The sequence below is a fragment of the Quercus robur genome, chromosome 1 (genome assembly GCF_932294415.1).
Source record: "Quercus robur chromosome 1, dhQueRobu3.1, whole genome shotgun sequence".
Taxonomy (NCBI): Eukaryota; Viridiplantae; Streptophyta; class Magnoliopsida; order Fagales; family Fagaceae; genus Quercus; species Quercus robur.
The window spans coordinates 114,520-132,503 of NC_065534.1; the positions used below are offsets into that span (position 1 = coordinate 114,520).

The window sequence follows — 17,984 nt, forward strand, 5'->3', positions numbered from 1 at the left end:
AATGATATCTTTCTTACATGAGCTGGATTTAAGTAGACAATTATCCAATCCAATCCGTAAACGAGACCCAGCAATGGCGTGGAAATAAGAAAAAGAAAAAAGAAAAAGATCAGATCAGCCTGCAAATATTTACATTCGTTTTTTCTTTACAATTTCTATAAATTTCAAATCAACATCGTTATCCGTAACATGATGAATTGAATTAAAAATTGAAAGGCAGATATAATTGAGAAATGTAAAAGGGGTAGGTCAGATCAAGAACCAGTCGATATGAGAAATAAAATAGAAAGGCACAAAGATGAGGAAGACGAAAAAGGAAAGAATGACTTACAGACAGTCACAGAGAGAGAGCTGAATTGAGCAGATCCTAGTAACCGAAAGCTTCTGACAAAAAATGAAGGTATTTATTTATTTAGTATTCTTCCTTCTTTGGCTGTGATGTCATGTGGGCAATCAGATGAAGACGAAGAAGATGAACTGCAAAACAAAACAGAGACTGAAACCTAAAAGGCTTTAGCGATTAGCGAGACCCCCTCTTTCTTCGGGTTATACTTAATTCATCTCATTTCATTTTCTCATTTCTAAATTCTATTGTATTTACCGGCAATATGTGCTCACCTCTCGCCCTTTATTTTATTTTACCTACTACTACCTTATCCGACTAAAATCGAACCACAAACAACAAACCCCTCAACCAAAAATCTAAATAAATATACATATATATATATATATATATATATTTATTACTGTGAAGGATCATCTAATGTAGAATCCTATGTTTATCAAGTTATCTAAGAGGAACCACATCAGTTTATGGATAATCTTGCAAAATACAAATAGCAGCTCTTTTTACACATTTTGATCAAAAAAACACCCACATTAGTGGGTGTAAAATACTAAAATTGTGCAAAATTGTGCATAAATATAAAAGAATTACAGTAACCGTGCATATATAAATGGTTACTGTAGCTCTTCTATACATTATTTTAATAATTTCTAATTTTGCTCCTTTTTTTTTTCTCTCTTCTCCATCTGCAAAACCAACGCCATCATCATTTGCTTCTTCCTCTGATACTCACACTCCCACAGACAAAATCAAAAATCAACCACAAAATCAACAACAAAATCAACCATAGACACCACAAAACCATACACACCCACACACAAACACACCAACGAAGACAGAGAGAGTGGGTCGGCGCTTGTGGCAAATCGGCGTGCTTGGATCGGCGTTCTTCTCACCGTGCTTGGATCGGAGTTCTTCTCGTTGTGCTTGGATCGAAGTTTCAGATGGAAATTTCAAATCGACGTTTGGATGGAAATTTCAGATCGGCGTTTGAATTTCAGATGGAAATTTCTGCTTTGATCGGAGTTTTAGATCGGTGCCGTGCTCCTTGCTTGGATCGAAATTTTAGAGAGGAGTTTAGAATAGAGAGGAGTGAAAATGTTGGAATAGAGAGGAGTTTCAGAGAAGACTCTAGAATAGAGTCTCGTGAGTGGAGAGAGAGGGTTTGAGATAAAATAATAATAAAAAAGTAAGAAAATGATTATCTAAATAAAACAGATGATAGAATAGATAAACTGATGTAGGTATTTTGTAAAAATGAGTGTGTAAAATAGAAAAAGTAGGTTTTTAATAAATATTTCAAATTTGGGAATTTTTTTTTTTCCAAAATTACATTTCAATTCATTTAAGTTAATTTTGTCTATCTAATCATATCATATCATATTCTTACTATATAATAAAAGTGAGACTTAATTAGAAACTGTAGTTGCACCAAAAAAGTATGACGATCTTATGCTTTAGGGATAAGTTTGAGAATTTCAAATTGTCATAGGCACTTTGAATGGGCATAATGGTATGTTTCAATTTTTTTTTTTTTTTTTTTTTTGTTGCTAAATTGTGTCCTTATGTTTTTTTGTTGTTTTTGTGAATTTATGATTTTTTAATGTTATATAAATTATAAATTATATATTCAAAAATAGATTTTGTTTTGATTTGTAAAGTTTTTGTCTAGAAAACAAAAATTGATGTATTGGATGCTTATTATTATTGCTAATCTAGTACATGTTATTTCCTCATTTCCTTTTCAAACAATGAATTCGTGTCTCACATTTGTGTAAACTATTGGGTAACTGCATGCATATGCACAGGTACAATTAAAAACAATCACAATTACACGATTCAAATTATGCGTTTTTTTTAGAAGAGGTTCAAATTATACATGATATTAGCTTAAACTTTTTAAAAACCATACATTTCTAAAATATGTAATGGTTTCCCATTTTATATATATATATATATATATATATATATATATGATTTAAAAGTTAATTGGATTTAGACTTTTCGGCTTTTAAATACAATAAATTCACTTGCCACAAAAATTTTTTAAAAAAAATTAGATGGACATGTGACGCAAAATTGGACTCTAATTAAAATTCAATTTAGAATATAATTGGATTTTGACTTTTCGATTTTTACACTCAATAATTTACTTGGCAAAAAAAATTTAAAAATAAATGGGACATGTGGTATAAAATTGAGAATCCAATTCAAATCTAATTGAATTTTCTATGAGTTTGGCTTTTAATATATAGTTCAAAGATATCATAAGCCAAGGCTTTGCATCTGTAAGGTATCTTTTTATTTCATATACTTAAGGATTTTTGTTTTTTGTTATTATTATTGTTTTGCTCTCTACATGGAATTTGAATATTGTAATTTTTTTACTAATCTTATATAATTTCGATTTATGTATAAAATATTTTTAATTAAGTCATGCATTGTAGGAGCATAAAATGTTTGACGGATAGGTTTACTTTATATATATATATATATATATATACACACGTTTTGTTTTGCAAGTTAGTGTGATCTTGTAACCACCCTGACTTATACATAGAGCCATCCTTGATTATTCTTTATCAAAAATTTAGACTTTCAAAACTTGACAAAGCTCCAAATTGATATCTGTAGGGGCAAAGGCCTAAGATCATGCAATGGGCCTTGGGTCCCAAATGAAAAATCGACCACGTCCGAGGAGAAGGTGTGGGTGCCAAAAGGACTCCCGGCCAATTCTTATGGGCCTAAAGATATTTAAAAGGCGGTCCGAGGAGAAATGTCTCCTCGGACGTACCAAATATGGCTCAAACATGCACTCCGCCTGCTAGAAGGATCCATTCCTACGAGCATTAGTAACAAGGATGAGTCTCTTCCTTTAAGTGCCCCACCTAGTGTTCCCGCCTTAAGTGGGCAGTGAAGACCATCGTGCGATGCTCCAGAGACGATCAAAAGGTCATCCTTCAAGCCTTTGTTGGACTTGGGAAGGCAGGATATCAGCCTCACCTCGTCGGACCTAGATTTTAGGTAATACGACTCATTGAGGCAATGGCATTTGTACAAGTGAACTACATCGTGCAATGAGAGGCCGAGGTTCATCTGTTCGTTCAGAGCGTCTACGCACCCCAAGATCCAGAACATGTTCGCGGCACACTGGTGGGGGGCCAGCCTATGACCGCGCAGATAATCCCTAATTATCCTCCCCATAGAGATCGTCATTCCTCCTATGAAAGCTATCATTAGAATGGCAACCTGCCCTGTCCTTTTCTTGACTAAGATCTAGTTCGAGGAGCAATACTCTAGACCTACTCCCAGCGGGATATGATATTTGGCCCTGAAACGCTCCATACCGGCCGGAGAATCTACCAGTTTCTCAATCTTACCCATCCTACTAACCCTAGGTGATACCAAGAAGGTTTACTTAGGAAAAGAAGCCGGGAAAGGCAACTGAGAGGAAAGGATAAGGAATACGGGAAATGAATACTTACGGGAGCGAAGATCCTAAACCTCTCGAGCTTGCGAAGAAATCGCCGGAAATCCTCACGGGAGTGGCTATGGAGTTTTGAATGTTTTGCAAGAGGAAATACTGGAGTGCTCAGGGACATTTGAGTGCTTTTTCTAAAAAGGGGAATAATTCCCCTCAGAAGCCTTATATAGTAAGGAGGAACTGAACGGGCTTACTCCCGCCCAAAGGATTGGGGAAATGTCAACCGTTGATTAGGTGCCCTACCGTTGGATGCAGGGGACATAAAGCCGCCTGGCGCAATTAATAGCGCCTCGTGGGTTACGAAACGCAGGCAGCAGTAATGAGGCACGTGGCGCTGTACCTCTACACGCACGAGTCAAGGAATTATGATAAGTAATCCCATGAGTATCAAAATTCCGCCTTTTCTCCTCGGATAATAGGGAAAACCCGGAATTTTGAGGGGCTATTGTAGGGGCAAAGGCCCAAGATCATGCAATGGGCCATGGGTCCCATATGAAAATTCGACCACGTTCGAGGAGAAGGTGTGGGTGCCAAAAGGGCTCCCGGCCCAATTCTTATAGGCCCAAAGATGTTTAAAAGACGGTCCGAGGAGAAATGTCTCATCGGACGTACCAAATATGGCTCAAACATGCACTCTGTCTGCTAGAAGGATCCACTCCTACGAGCATTAGTAACAAGGATGAGTCCCACAAGCCCGTAAGAGGGAAGAAAGTGTAGGATGCCAAGGGAGAGGCTACAGCTGCCACATTAAATGCATGGCAACTACTTTTCTGGCCGCATTAATGTGGAGAGGACTTGTGAACAGTGTTGCCTTGGTTACCACAACTCACAGAAAGATGGGGGAGATATCTGATGAGACGGGCACTCAAGTGAAGGTCCAGATGATCAACAAATGTAAGGCCCTGATGACTTCAAGGGGGCTATATAAGAGAGGGGAGTCCTCATGAAGAAAGGGAAGGAGAACGAGGGAACTTAGAACAGAAAAACTGTGTAAGAACCATAGCCTTTAAGCAGGAACCGATATACGTCCTCCACATCTCCTCGGACTGAACATCTAATGGACATAAAGGGTGGTTTCTTATTCTCGATTGTTGCATGGCCCAATTTTAGCTAGTGTACACTTCGTTTAGGCCTAGTTCTGTAACCCACTCTCTATAAATTCATTGTTTCGGGCTCCTGGGGCCAAAACCTCATACCTGTTGAGCCTGGGCCCTGAATCGTGACCCTACAATATCAACATTTAACATTGTAAAGCAATATCTCAGTATCAACATTTGACACCCTAAATTATATATATATATATATATATATATATATTAAAAATATATTTATACACTAAACTAACTTATTTTGACCACCTTAGTAAAAATGTTGAACACCTTGACATGAGAATCATAAGAATTTGAGTTCACAAAAATTAGAGTAATGTTATCATAACAAATTCTATGTGGTAAATTGTTACTAATTTTAATTTGGCTCAATACTGACATTTACCCACCAATAACAACTTGTCACATAAGATTTATTGTGAAAATATTATAAAAGTAGCAGTACTTTAGAATTAATTTTTCTCCCCTTGTCAAACATAATCTTAATCCCTTTTTAAAAAAGAGCTTACATAACAAACACAAAACTAGCTCAAATAACAACAAAAATAACCACAAAAATAGAGACTTGACCAAACAACAAGTGAACAAATTATTCAATAAAAAACATAAAAAATACAACAAAAAAAAAATTGTAAAAATCTCTAATCATTTAAATTTTTAACTCATTCAACCTATTACATAAAAATAATCCCTAATTTTATTTTTCATTAAAATATGTACTAAGAGAAATATTATGATTGTGAGTTTTCCTTGACAATGCCGACAAATTATGCTCTTTTTGGCTTTGTAGTCGCAACAATCCTTAACAACTCGATTTGACTTGCATTTGTAGCAAATATCATCCATTCTCTCTCTCTCTCTCTCTCTCTCTCTCTCTCTCTCTCTCTCTCTCTCTCTCTCTCATATCATTTCAAACTCTCTCTCACTTTATTACTCTCATCTCAATATCCTCAGTTCCCACTTTGTCTTTTATCAAACCATTTTGTTTTCTCTTTGTTAGTAAAAAGAAATTGTAATGTTTCATGTATTTTCGTGGTTTTTATTTTTTTTGGTGGTATTGATATATTCAATATATGTCTTTATTAGATTTTTTATAATTTAAGTTTCTTAGTGACCAACCTAAAAATAATTCATAGAGTCGCCGTTGACAACAATCCTTAAGAAGAATAAGGATACAATAAACTCCAAATATTTTAATGACAACTTTGATACAATGATATATATATTGTTGCAACAAACAATTTACTGTTTCAAATATTTTGTAGGTATAGGCTATTCATGAAATTTATTGCAATAGATTGTAAATAATTGACTAAAATAAGTTGGATTAGATTATTGCAATGATATCTTCATTGTAATAAATAATTGAAACTAAGTTATTGCAATGATATATTTATTGCAGTTTCGTGTTTGTTATTGCAATAGATTGCAAAAGAATAATATCAAATTATTGCAATAATAACTTCGTTGCAATAATCAATTAGTTCGAAATCTTAATTGCAATAGATTGCAAAAATAATTTATATCAATTTATTGCAACGATTTCTTCATTTTAAGTTATTACAAAAACTTAATATCCATGACAACTTATTCAAACATGTCCCGGTTGTATATGTATATTATATTTCTGTGATTAATAATGGTGAAATTTTTAGTGGAAATTATAGTGGTGGAGGATATTTGGGAAATGGGCTTCATGCAATGACTTCTAATTCCCCTTCAGGCAATGCAGTGGGATTAGCTGCAGATGAACTTGCACATGTTGAGGTTGATTATGATATGTTTTATGGGGCTTATGATAGTTTGTTTGGAGACTTAGTTCAAGGATCAAAACCAAGTGTTTTTACAATGTGGAATGACTGGGATATGTGAGGGAAGATGAGGAACTTAAGGGTATGATATGGAATAATAGGAGTTAAGTTTCAATGCAAACCCTATGGAGAGTTTTCTATTTTATTTAGTTTAAGTAATTTGGTCATTGTTCTAATTAAAATCACTATATTAATATATTTAGTTCAAGGGATGAACAAAAACCTTTTAATTATCTCGGGGAAGTGGCACGATGGCCTCCCCTACTCGACGAGAGAGGGGATACTAGGTGGGGTTTTAGGTCTAGGTTTTTTATTTTAAAGTTACTCCCTTCTCCCTTCGACATATTTTGTTCCCATTTTTCTCCGTTTGTGTTTGTAATTGAACTTTCCTTTGATTTGTGCCATTTTTTTTTTACGATGATTTTTGTTTTCCTAATGGTTTTGCAGATAAGCACGCCACAGATCCGAATTTCAATCTTGTCAACCAACCAAGCCTAGACAAGATACTTAAAGCCGAGGTTTTCATTCACAGTGACGGTCAATTAAGAGCGGCCCACCTCATCCCTGGTTACAACCTTCTCTCATCCAATTTTCAAGCGCCGAAGTGTGTGATAAAGGCGAAGGACCCATGCCTGCATCTAATCAACATTGTTGTGCCTGGCTTTCTCAACCCAGGTTTGGGACCACAAGGTGTACTAAAGGCAGAGCCACTCCTTTAATACAAGGCCGAGGACGAAGCAATCCCTTCACAGCCAGCCACGAAAAAGGAAGAAGAAAAAGAAGAAGTGGTTGAAGTACTTGATTCCGAGGACAATTTCGAGGTCTTCAACTGACCTCAGTCTCTAGAGGCTCCCATTGGTGACTTCAATCACCTACCCTCAGCACAAGTAAGCCAGACACAAGGAGATTCCTTTCATCCCAGAAGCTATATGGCTACAACGCAAGCCAAAGACAAGCCTCTTGAACTTGCAGGAGTCCCACGCTGGGGGGAAAATTCCTAAAAAGGTAGTACAGCCAAAGCTTGCCACCCTTCCCTCTACCCAGGTCTCCCAAATTGACATCGTCAATAAAAAGAGAACATGGGATCAAGAGGGGAAGGAAGTGATGGAGGAGAGGAAAAACCTCCCACCTAAGGAAGCTGAGGCCCAAAAAGGGAGCAAGCAAGCCAGGGTCATGCAAACGAGGTCCTCCAGTGAGGGTGCTATCATAGACAGGGGGGGTGACCAACAAACTGAAGTCCCAGCCTGGGCCCCCTCCCTCATTCGATGCTTAAAAGTATCCTTTTACTAAGTCATTATGATGTGAATCTTTGTTACTCAACATGGCTGGTTCCATTTGATACTTATATAAATGATAGGAAGTGTTAATTTACCTAAGGTATGTGGTCTGAGGAACCAGGCATGACCAATGTTCTGTTTAACATTTAAAAAAATAATGTGAATTATTAATTTACCCAAAGTATGTGGTCCGAGGAGCCAAGCATAATTAAGATTCTGTTTAACGCTTAGAAAAATGATTGAAAATATCAATTTACCCAAGGTATGTGGTCCGAGAAGCCAAACATGACCAAGGTTCTGTTTGATGCTTAAATAAACAATTGGAAGTCTTAATTTACCCAAGGCATATGGTCCGAGGAATCAAGCATGACCAAGATTCTATTTAACACTTAGAAAGATAATAAGTGTAACGCACAATGTCAAAAACAAAAATATGGCAGAAAAGACTTTCATTAATAATAATACTTTCATAAGTTATTTACATTCCAAAGGTGGGGTACAACATTTTCATCTAGATCTTCAAGGTAATAGGCACCTATTCCAGCCACCGATGTGATGCAATATGGCCCTTCTTAGTTGGGCCCTAACTTTTCCTATGCTGGGTTCTTCACAATACCTAAAACTTTTCTAAATACCAAGTCCCCAGGCGCTAACGGCCTTAACCTCACATTTGAGTCGTCCCCCTGCTTGAGCTTGTGTTGATAATACGCCAATTAAACCATGGCATTTTCTCTTCGCTCTTCAATTAAATCTAAACTCTTCTCTAACAGCCCATCATTGTTGCTCGGAGTTAAGGAACTCGTCCTCAATGTTGGGAATTTGGTCTCTAGAGGGATCACAGTTTCGGCTCCATAAGTCATTGAAAAGGGTGTCTCCCTTGTTGATCTATGACGTGTAGTCCGATATGTTCAAAGGACGTGTGGCAGCTTTTTCACTCATTTTCCCTTTGCATCATCTAGCCTCTTCTTGAGTCCATTTACTATGACCTTATTGAAAGCCTCAGCCTGTCTATTCCCCTGTGGATAAGTCGGGGTGGAATACCTATTGGTAATGCCTAGGTCACAACAGTTCTCCTAAAGGCGTTGCTATCAAACTAAAGACCATTGTCCGAGATGAGGGTATGAAGGATCCCAAACTGGGTGATAATATTTTTCTAAACAAATCTCTTGGCATCCATGTCCCTGATATTTGGCAATGGTTCAACTTCAACCCACTTGATGAAGTAATCTATGCCGACCAGCAGCCATCTCTTATTTCCTACTGCCTTAGGGAAAGGCCCTACAATATCCAAGCCCCATTGAGTAAAAGGCCAAGGGCTGGACAGAGGATTGAGGACGCCCCCAGGTTGATGAATGTTTAAGGCAAATCTTTGGCATTGGTCACACTTCTTTACGTACTCTTGTGCTTCCTTTTGCATATTCGGCCACCAATATCTCTGAATAAGGGCTCTGTGAGACAAGGATCTGCCTCCTGTGTGGTTTCCACAAATCCCTTCATGTAACTCTTCTAGAAGTAGCTATACTGCCTCAAGGTGTATGCACAACAAATATGGTCTAAAAAAAGAGCGCTTGTACAACTTTTGGTCCTCAGACAGCCAAAACCAAAGAGCCTTCCTCCACGCTTTGTCAGCCTCGGTCCTCCCCTCAGGCAAGACATCCTCCTTGAGGAATAGCATAATAGAGTCCATCCAGCTAGGTCTCACCCTTATTTGATGAATACAGATCGTCTCTCTCTTCATCTCAGTAGGTTTGCACAAGTCTTCAACAAGGATAACTCGAGGTAAGCTCTGCGTCAAAGAGGTTGCAAGAGTAGCCAAAGAGTCAGTGTATGTGTTTCCGCTTCTAGGGATTTGCAGTAAGTTGAAAGACTCAAACCCTGATTGCAAGTTCTTGACCTGACTTAAATATTCATACATTCTTATATCCCTGGCCTCCAACACTCCCCTCACTTGGCCTACAACCAGTCTTGAATCTAAAAATACCTCCACTGTTCTTCCTCTCATTTTCTGAACCATAGCCTTTCCAACCAATAAAGTCTCATACTCGACCTCATTGTTTGTGGCCGAGAAACCTAATCTTAAGAATTTCTCAATAGTGATATTCTCAGGAGATATTAAAACTAACCCCACTCCAGATCCTTTTTGATTTGCTACACCATCAACGTGTACCCTCCAAGATAAAGGTTCTTGCAAGGAGACCATGCCAACTGATTTTCCATCCATGTCTTGCTTCTCAGCCACCTCTTCCAATGGGGATTCAGCAAACTCGGCCACCAAATCAGCGAGAACCTGGCCCTTGATAGAGGTGCGAGGCATATACTTGATATCAAAAGCCCCTAAGATCGTACCCCACTTGGCAATCTTTCTTGTGTAATCAGTACTCCAAAGTAATGATCGAAGCGGAAGTTAGGTTAAAACAACAACTAATGTCATCTTCACTGCTCCAGAGAGAACTGGTTCTCACCCCTCCAGGGTGATGTCTATAGCTCGGCCACCTACCGAGGACCCAAACATTGAGCCGAAGAGGGCTAAGATGGAGATCCAACCAGTATTGAGTTTCTCAGATGAGGACAAGGTTGGAACCATACAGTCACATGATGATGCCGTGGAGGTCACCCTCAGGATAGGGGGGTATGATGTGAAGAAGGTGTTGGAGGATCAAGGCATCGAGACAGATATTAAGTACCCTGATTTATACAAAGGGCTAAACTTGAAACCTGAGGATTTAGCAGCTTATGATTCACCTTTGTTAGGCTTTGGCGGGAAAGTTGTTGTTCCAAGGGGCCAGATTAGACTACCTGTGCAAGCAAGTTCAGAGGTGGTAGAGGTGGACTTCATTGTAGTGGATGCTTATTCTCCCTACACGGCCATTGTAGCCAGACCCTGACTTTATGCCCAGGAAGCCGTTTCTTCCACTTTGCATTTGAAAGTGAAATATCCGTCTAGGGACCAAATTGAGGAGTTGGTTGGGAGTCAGTCTGTGGCTAGGCAATGCTTGGTGGCTGCAATAATACATCAACCAAGAGTTGAGTCCTCAGCCTCTGCTAAGAGGGGCTTATAGCAATTAAGGACTTTGGTGTTATCTACGAATGCACAGTCAGGATGGGCAAAGTGTGAGAAGTTAGAGAAAAATGTTATTAATGATGATTTGGAAAAGTTCTTTCAAGTCGAAGCTCAACTGCCTCCTCAAGAAAAGGAAGAGCTAATAGTGTTTCTCAAGAGGAATATTGGCATGTTCGCATGGAGTGCTTACGAAGTTCCTAGGGTGGACCCAAACTTCATCTACCATCATTTGAATGTCAATCCATCCATCATCCCTAAAGAGCAACCACCTCGGCACTCATCTAAGGATTATTCTAATGCTGTCAAGGACGAAGTGATCAAACTTAAGCAGGCCGAGGCTATTAAAGAGGTGTTTTCCCCTGAGTGGCTAGCCAATACAGTAGTGGTGAAAAAAGAGAGTGAAAAGTGGCGAGTATGTGTGGACTTCACGGAGGTGTTTTCCCCTGTCCAAAAGACCATTTCTCCATGCCTCGGATAGACCAGCTAGTGGATGCCACTGTAGGTCATCCTCGGATGAACTTTTTGGATGCCTTCCAGGGATACCATTAAATACCACTAGCTCTGGGCGATTAGGAGAAGACAACTTTTGTCACTCCTACTAGAAATTACCACTACAAGGGGATGCCCTTTACATTGAAGAATGCAGGGTCTACCTATCAGAGGATGATGATCAGGATGTTCAAGGCATAATTAGGCAAAAATATTGAAGTTTATATAGATGATATGGTGGTGAAGAGTAAAATGGTGTCCGAGCACGTGGAAGACCTCCAGAATATTTTTGAAATACTAAGGAGATACAAACTGCGCCTCAATGCTTCCAAGTGCTCTTTTGGTGTGGGGTCAAGTAAATTTCTGGGCTATATGTTCACTCATTGTGGAATTGAGGTCAACCCTGATCAGATTAAGGTAATTAATAGTTTGCAGCCACCCCGGAATCCCAAAAAAGTCCAGAAATTAACAGGAATGACTGCCTGCTTAAGGTAATTAATAATTCTCTCTTATGCTTGTAGCTTTTTTAACTTTGTATTTGTCACAAACAAACAAAGAACAGATAATTTAATATATATATATATAAATGGATAGATATGGAAGGGGAATGATATCTTTCTTACATGAGCTGGATTTATGTAGACAATTATCCAATCCAATCCGTAAATGAGACCCAACAATGGCGTGGAAATAAGAAAAAGAAAAAGATCAGATCAGCCTGCAAATATTTGCATTCGTTTTTTCTTTAAAATTTCTATAAATTTCAAATCAACATCGTTATCCGTAACATGATGAATTGAATTAAAAATTGAAAGACAGATATAATTGAGAAATGTAAAAGGGGGTAGGTCAGATCAAGAACCAGTTGATATGAGAAACAAAAAAGAAACGCACAAAGATGAGGAAGACGAAAAAGGAAAGAAAGACTTACAAACAAACAGTCACAGAGAGAGAGAGAGAGCTGAATTGAGCAAATCCTAGTAACCGAAAGCTTCGGACAAAAAATGAAGGTATTTATTTATTTAGTATTGTATTTCTTTTCTTCCTTCTTTGGCTGTGATGTCATGTGGGCAATCAGATGAAGACGAAGAAGATGAACTGCAAAACAAAACAGAGACTGAAACCTAAAAGGCTAAGGCTTTAGCGATTAGCGAGACCCCATTTTTCGTTTTTTTTTTTTTTTTTTTTTTTTTTTTTTTTTTTTTTTTGACATGGAAGAACTATCACAAAGTTGGACAAAATTATCGTTATCGGAGAGAGAGGGACCCGGTTGCTATTTGGAAGACGAATTCAGTTCCAAAGAACACATCATAGCAGCAAAATTCCTTACGAAACGGGCTCTTAATATTGAGGCAATTGCAAAAACGTTTACCCCATTGTGGCGTTCAAGAAGTGGATTCAAGATCAAAAACCTGGGTGATCATGTGCTCCTTTTCATTTTTGAAAATGAATATGAAGTAGAGAAGGTACTTAACGCTGAGCCATGGAGTTTTGATAAGCACTTGGTGATTATGCAGAAATATGACAAGAGTATGGCAATGGAAGAACTGAAATTTGAGAAGACTCGTTTTTGGGTGCAAGTTCATGGACTCCCCTACAAATTTATGAATGTTAAGGCGGCTGAGAAAATTTGTGAGGTTGTTGGGAAAATTGTACACTCTACCGATCCAGCCGAAACGGAGGGGGGCAACTTTATGAGGATTCGTGTAGAGATGGATGTTTCTTTACCCCTTTGCCGTGGTCGAGTAATGTCTATGGAGAAAGGAAAAAAATCTTGGGTCACTTTCAAATACGAACGTTTACCAAATATTTGTTATTGGTGCGGCAAAATGGATCACTCGGATCGCGATTGTGAGATTTGGTTAGAGAGTGAAGGAAGTGTAGCAGAATCACAAAAGCAGTTTGGACCTTCATTACGTGTACCACCATTTTTTCCGTCCAAACGAAATGTGGTGGCGGTTCCAGGTTTTTACAGCCAAAAACGCTCAACCACAAAGCCTTACGTAACTGAAACCGGACCTGAAGAAAGAGGAGAGACCAGTGAAGGAGTACAGGCCGTGGAGGAGATCACGGTGGCGCAAAATCTGGGTTCATCGGACAGCACATTCAATGCTCATTCAGGGGAGAAAACTGATACAATTAATGAGCCTATTTACTCAGGAAATGGTTACGTTGAAAATCAAATTCAACAACCTAATATCTCCCCCCATAATCCGGACAGATTTAATGCAGAGAATTCAGGGAGCAATAACCACGGAAAGAGTGGGGCTAGCTGTCCATCATGTCCAACGGCTTCAATTGGAATTATTCCAATTAATAGCCCAATTAATTGCTCCAAATATGCTGAATCACTGGAGGCGGCTCATCCTTACCCTTACCCTAATGCTCACACGTCCATCCCTAACTCCATGTCACGTGAGAACCATGATGTTACTAGGGCAACAAAAAAAATTGGCACGTGGACAAGGCTGGACAGAGGCAAGATTACGCAGCTGGTTGCTCAGGCAGATCCCATAGGTTCATGTAAACGAAAATTCTCTACAATTGATGATCATTCTGAATTACCTTGCAACAAGAAACAGGTTTTGAAGGATGATGATGATTTCTCTTCTGAAATGGTGGAGTCTGTTGATCAGCCCCGCCAGGAGCCATGAATCTCTTAGTATGGAACTGTCGTGGGCTTGGGAACCTACGTACAGAGAAGGAGCTTGGAAACATTATCCGGGCAAAAGATCCCTCTGTCGTGTTTTTAGCCGAAACATGGGCAGACGAAGCTAGGCTAGAACGAGTTCTTCGCAATATAAACTTTGATCAAAAGTGGGAGGTATGCAGTGGGAGGAGAGGTGGAGGATTAGTGCTATTATGGAAAAATGATGTTCATGTAACTATTGAGGATTCACATAGGTATTTTATTGATGTAACCCTAGATAAAAATAAGGAAACGGAATGGAGATTTACTGGTTTCTATGGAGAGCCTGAAACTCACCGAAGAATGGAGGCTTGGAATAAGTTGAGGGGTTTGAATAACAGACCAGAAATTCCATGGCTTTGTGCGGGGGATTTCAATGAAATTAGTAGACAAGAAGAAAAATTGGGGGGAGCAATGAGAAGTCACACCCAAATGCAACAATTCCGAGATGTTATTGATGAATGTGGTTTCATTGATTTGGGGTTTAAGGGCTCAAAATTTACTTGGAGCAAACACTTTACTGATGGTCATTCAATTTGGGAACGGTTGGATAGAGGATTGGTGAATAGTGAGTTCCTCATAAGATTCCCGAGCTCAAGGGTGTCCCATCTAAGATGTATGTCATCAGACCATGTTCCACTCCTTATCAATCTTTCGGGATTGGAAGCGCCACCCAGGAAAAAATTGTTTCGGTTTGAGGAAATGTGGTTATCTGACACAAGATGTGGAGAAATTGTGGAGGCGGTGTGGAGGAATGGGGAAGAAGGTGATATCATGAAAAAAATTGAAAAATGTAGTAAGGATTTAGAATGGTGGGAAAAAAATGTATTTGGTAATGTTAGGCGAGAATTGGAGGAAAAAAAGAAGATGCTTGCTAGGATGGAGGCTGAGACAATGAGGAGGGGAGATAATTCTAGACTTAGAGAGTTGAAGGCTGAAATTCATGTTCTCATGGACAAGGAAACAAGGATGTGGAGCCAAAGATCAAGGGTGTTATGGTTGAAACATGGTGACAGCAATTCCAAATTTTTCCACAACAAAGCAACTCAAAGATTCAGGAAGAATTCCATTCTTGGAATTGAAGATAAAAGGGGTAACTGGCAAGTGCAACCAGAAGCGATTGGAGACACCATTGTGGAGTATTTTGCAGAATTATTCACTACAACGAATTCGGTCATTGAAGAAGGTTCTCTATCTTTTGTTCCTAGATTGGTCACAGATGAGATTAATGAACAGCTAATGGGGGAGTTCAGGGAGGAGGAGATTCAGGAAGCACTAGACCAAATGGCGCCCCTAAAAGCTCCAGGTCCTGATGGGATGCCACCCCTATTCTATCAACACTTTTGGGGGATTATGAACAGAGAGGTGACCTCCACAATACTAGATTGGCTGAATTCAGGTAAACTACCTTACCCAATAAATCATACTTTTGTCACTTTAATTCCAAAAGTGAAGAATCCTGCTTCAGTTTCTCAATATCGTCCTATCAGTTTATGTAATGTATTGTACAAGATATTCTCCAAAGTCCTTACAAACAGATTAAAAAAATTCATGCCAGATCTTATAACTGAGCATCAATCTGCTTTTGTAAGGAATAGGCTTATTTCTGATAATGTTTTAGTAGCTTTTGAAACCTTGCATTGTATGAAAAATCATAATTCAGGACAAACAGGTTTTATGGCTCTAAAACTAGACATGAGCAAGGCGTATGACAGGGTGGAATGGAATTATCTCCAGAAAGTGATGGAGACAATGGGTTTTTGCACAAGGTGGATCGGTTTGATCATGGAGTGTGTTCGTACAGTCTCATACTCAATTTTGGTGAACGGTGATCCGAAGGGGTTAATCAATCCAACACGGGGCATCAGACAAGGGGACCCACTCTCCCCATTCCTCTTTTTATTATGCACGGAAGGACTACATGGCTTAATCAAAAAAGCTGCAAGAGCAAAGGACATCAACGGCTTCTCAATATGCAAAAGAGGCCCCAAACTAACCCACCTATTTTTTGCAGATGACAGCCTGCTTTTTTGCAAGGCAAATACTCAAGAATGTGGAAATGTGCTTAAAATTTTGGCGGAATATGAAGAGGTTTCGGGGCAAAAAATAAATAAAGAAAAAACATCTCTTTTCTTCAGCAAGTCCACAAAAGAAGATGTTAAAGAGGAGATTAAGAATGTGCTGGGGGTGAATGAAATAAGGTCTTATGAGAGATATTTAGGGCTACCCTCATTGGTGGGATGGGGTAAAAAAGCAAGTTTTAATTATATCAAGGAGAGGGTATGGAGGAAATTACAAGGGTGGGAGAGGAAGCTCATTTCTCAAGCCGGTAGGGAAGTCCTTATCAAAGCTATTGCTCAAGCCATTCCCACTTATGCCATGGGTTGTTTCAAATTACCCTTGAGCCTTTGTCATGAAATTGAAGCAATGGTTAAAAAATTCTTTTGGGGGCAACGAGGTGACAAAAGGAAAATACATTGGGTCAAATGGTCGGAGTTGACAAAATCAAAATTACAAGGAGGATTGGGATTTAGAGATCTTGCTCTCTACAATGACTCTCTCCTTGCCAAGCAAGCATGGCGGCTCTTACATGATGAAGGGACTCTCTTCTACAGAATTTTTAAGGCGAGATTTTTTCCCCGGTGTTCGTTCATGGAAGCAAAAGAATCGGCAACCGGTTCCTATGCTTGGAAAAGCATTTTGAAGGGGAGAGAGGTGATCCAAATGGGAGCTAGATTTCGGGTGGGTAATGGAAAAAATATCAAAATATGGCAGCACCACTGGCTGCCCATAAAGCACCCTCCTGTAGTTTCATCCCCAATCATAGAATCAATGGAAGATGCCACGGTGGACTGCCTCATTGACAACAACACGGGTAAATGGGATGCTGAAATGCTTCAGGGTGTACTCATTCCAGCTGAAGCGGAACTTGTTCAAAGGATACCACTGCCTCGATGCCAAACTGAGGATACTTTGTATTGGCCTTTCACTGCCGATGGGCAGTACAATAGCAAATCCGGGTATAAATTCCTTAAGGACTTGGAGGAAAATGCAGAGGATGGCACTCACCTAGAGGCGGACAAGAAGTTATGGAAATGCATTTGGTCCCTACACGTCCCAAACAAATACAAGAATCTGCTGTGGCGTGCTTGTAGAGAATCTCTTCCAACGAAGCAAAATCTGGTCTGGAGAACAATATTACATAATCCCAGCTGTGGTCGTTGCTCCTTACAAGCAGAGAATACCTTGCATGCTCTGTGGAGTTGCACGGGCTTGGATGAGGTGTGGGAAGGTGACAGGTGGAACTTCCGCTCAAGGTTTCTTTTTGATGATTTCAAAGGGCTGTGCAGCTGGATTTATGAAAATGGGAAGCCTTTGGACCTTTTCGCTATTCAGGTGTGGAGCATTTGGAACCAAAGGAACAAACTCAGGCTGAATCACACGTGCTGCCTTACCAAAGATTTGCAGAAAATGGCAGAGGAGAGCTGGAATGAAATTAGAAGAAGCAACCTCAGGTCTAGCCGAATTAACTCAAGCTCAACGTCTCAGACTAAGTGGACAGCACCTGCACCAGATAGCTATAAGATCAACTTTGATGGAGCCCTTTCAAATGATGACAACAAATCTGGGATTGGTGTTGTTGTACGGGACTGTCAGGGGAGGTTATTGCTTCACTGGTACAGCAGTTGGCCCAAGCTTACCAGCCAATGGAAGTCGA

At 39.4% G+C, this 17,984-nt stretch overlaps 1 protein-coding gene across 1 annotated transcript; it reads left to right on the plus strand.

Moving 5' to 3' along the window:
• The first annotated feature begins 10,501 nt into the window (after positions 1–10,501).
• LOC126692139 (uncharacterized) lies at positions 10,502–11,566 on the plus strand. Its single transcript, XM_050387635.1, has 2 exons — positions 10,502–10,897; positions 11,123–11,566. Exons 1-2 carry the CDS (start codon positions 10,502–10,504, stop codon positions 11,564–11,566), a joined length of 840 nt encoding a protein of 279 aa, XP_050243592.1.
• The last annotated feature ends 6,418 nt before the right edge of the window (positions 11,567–17,984 follow it).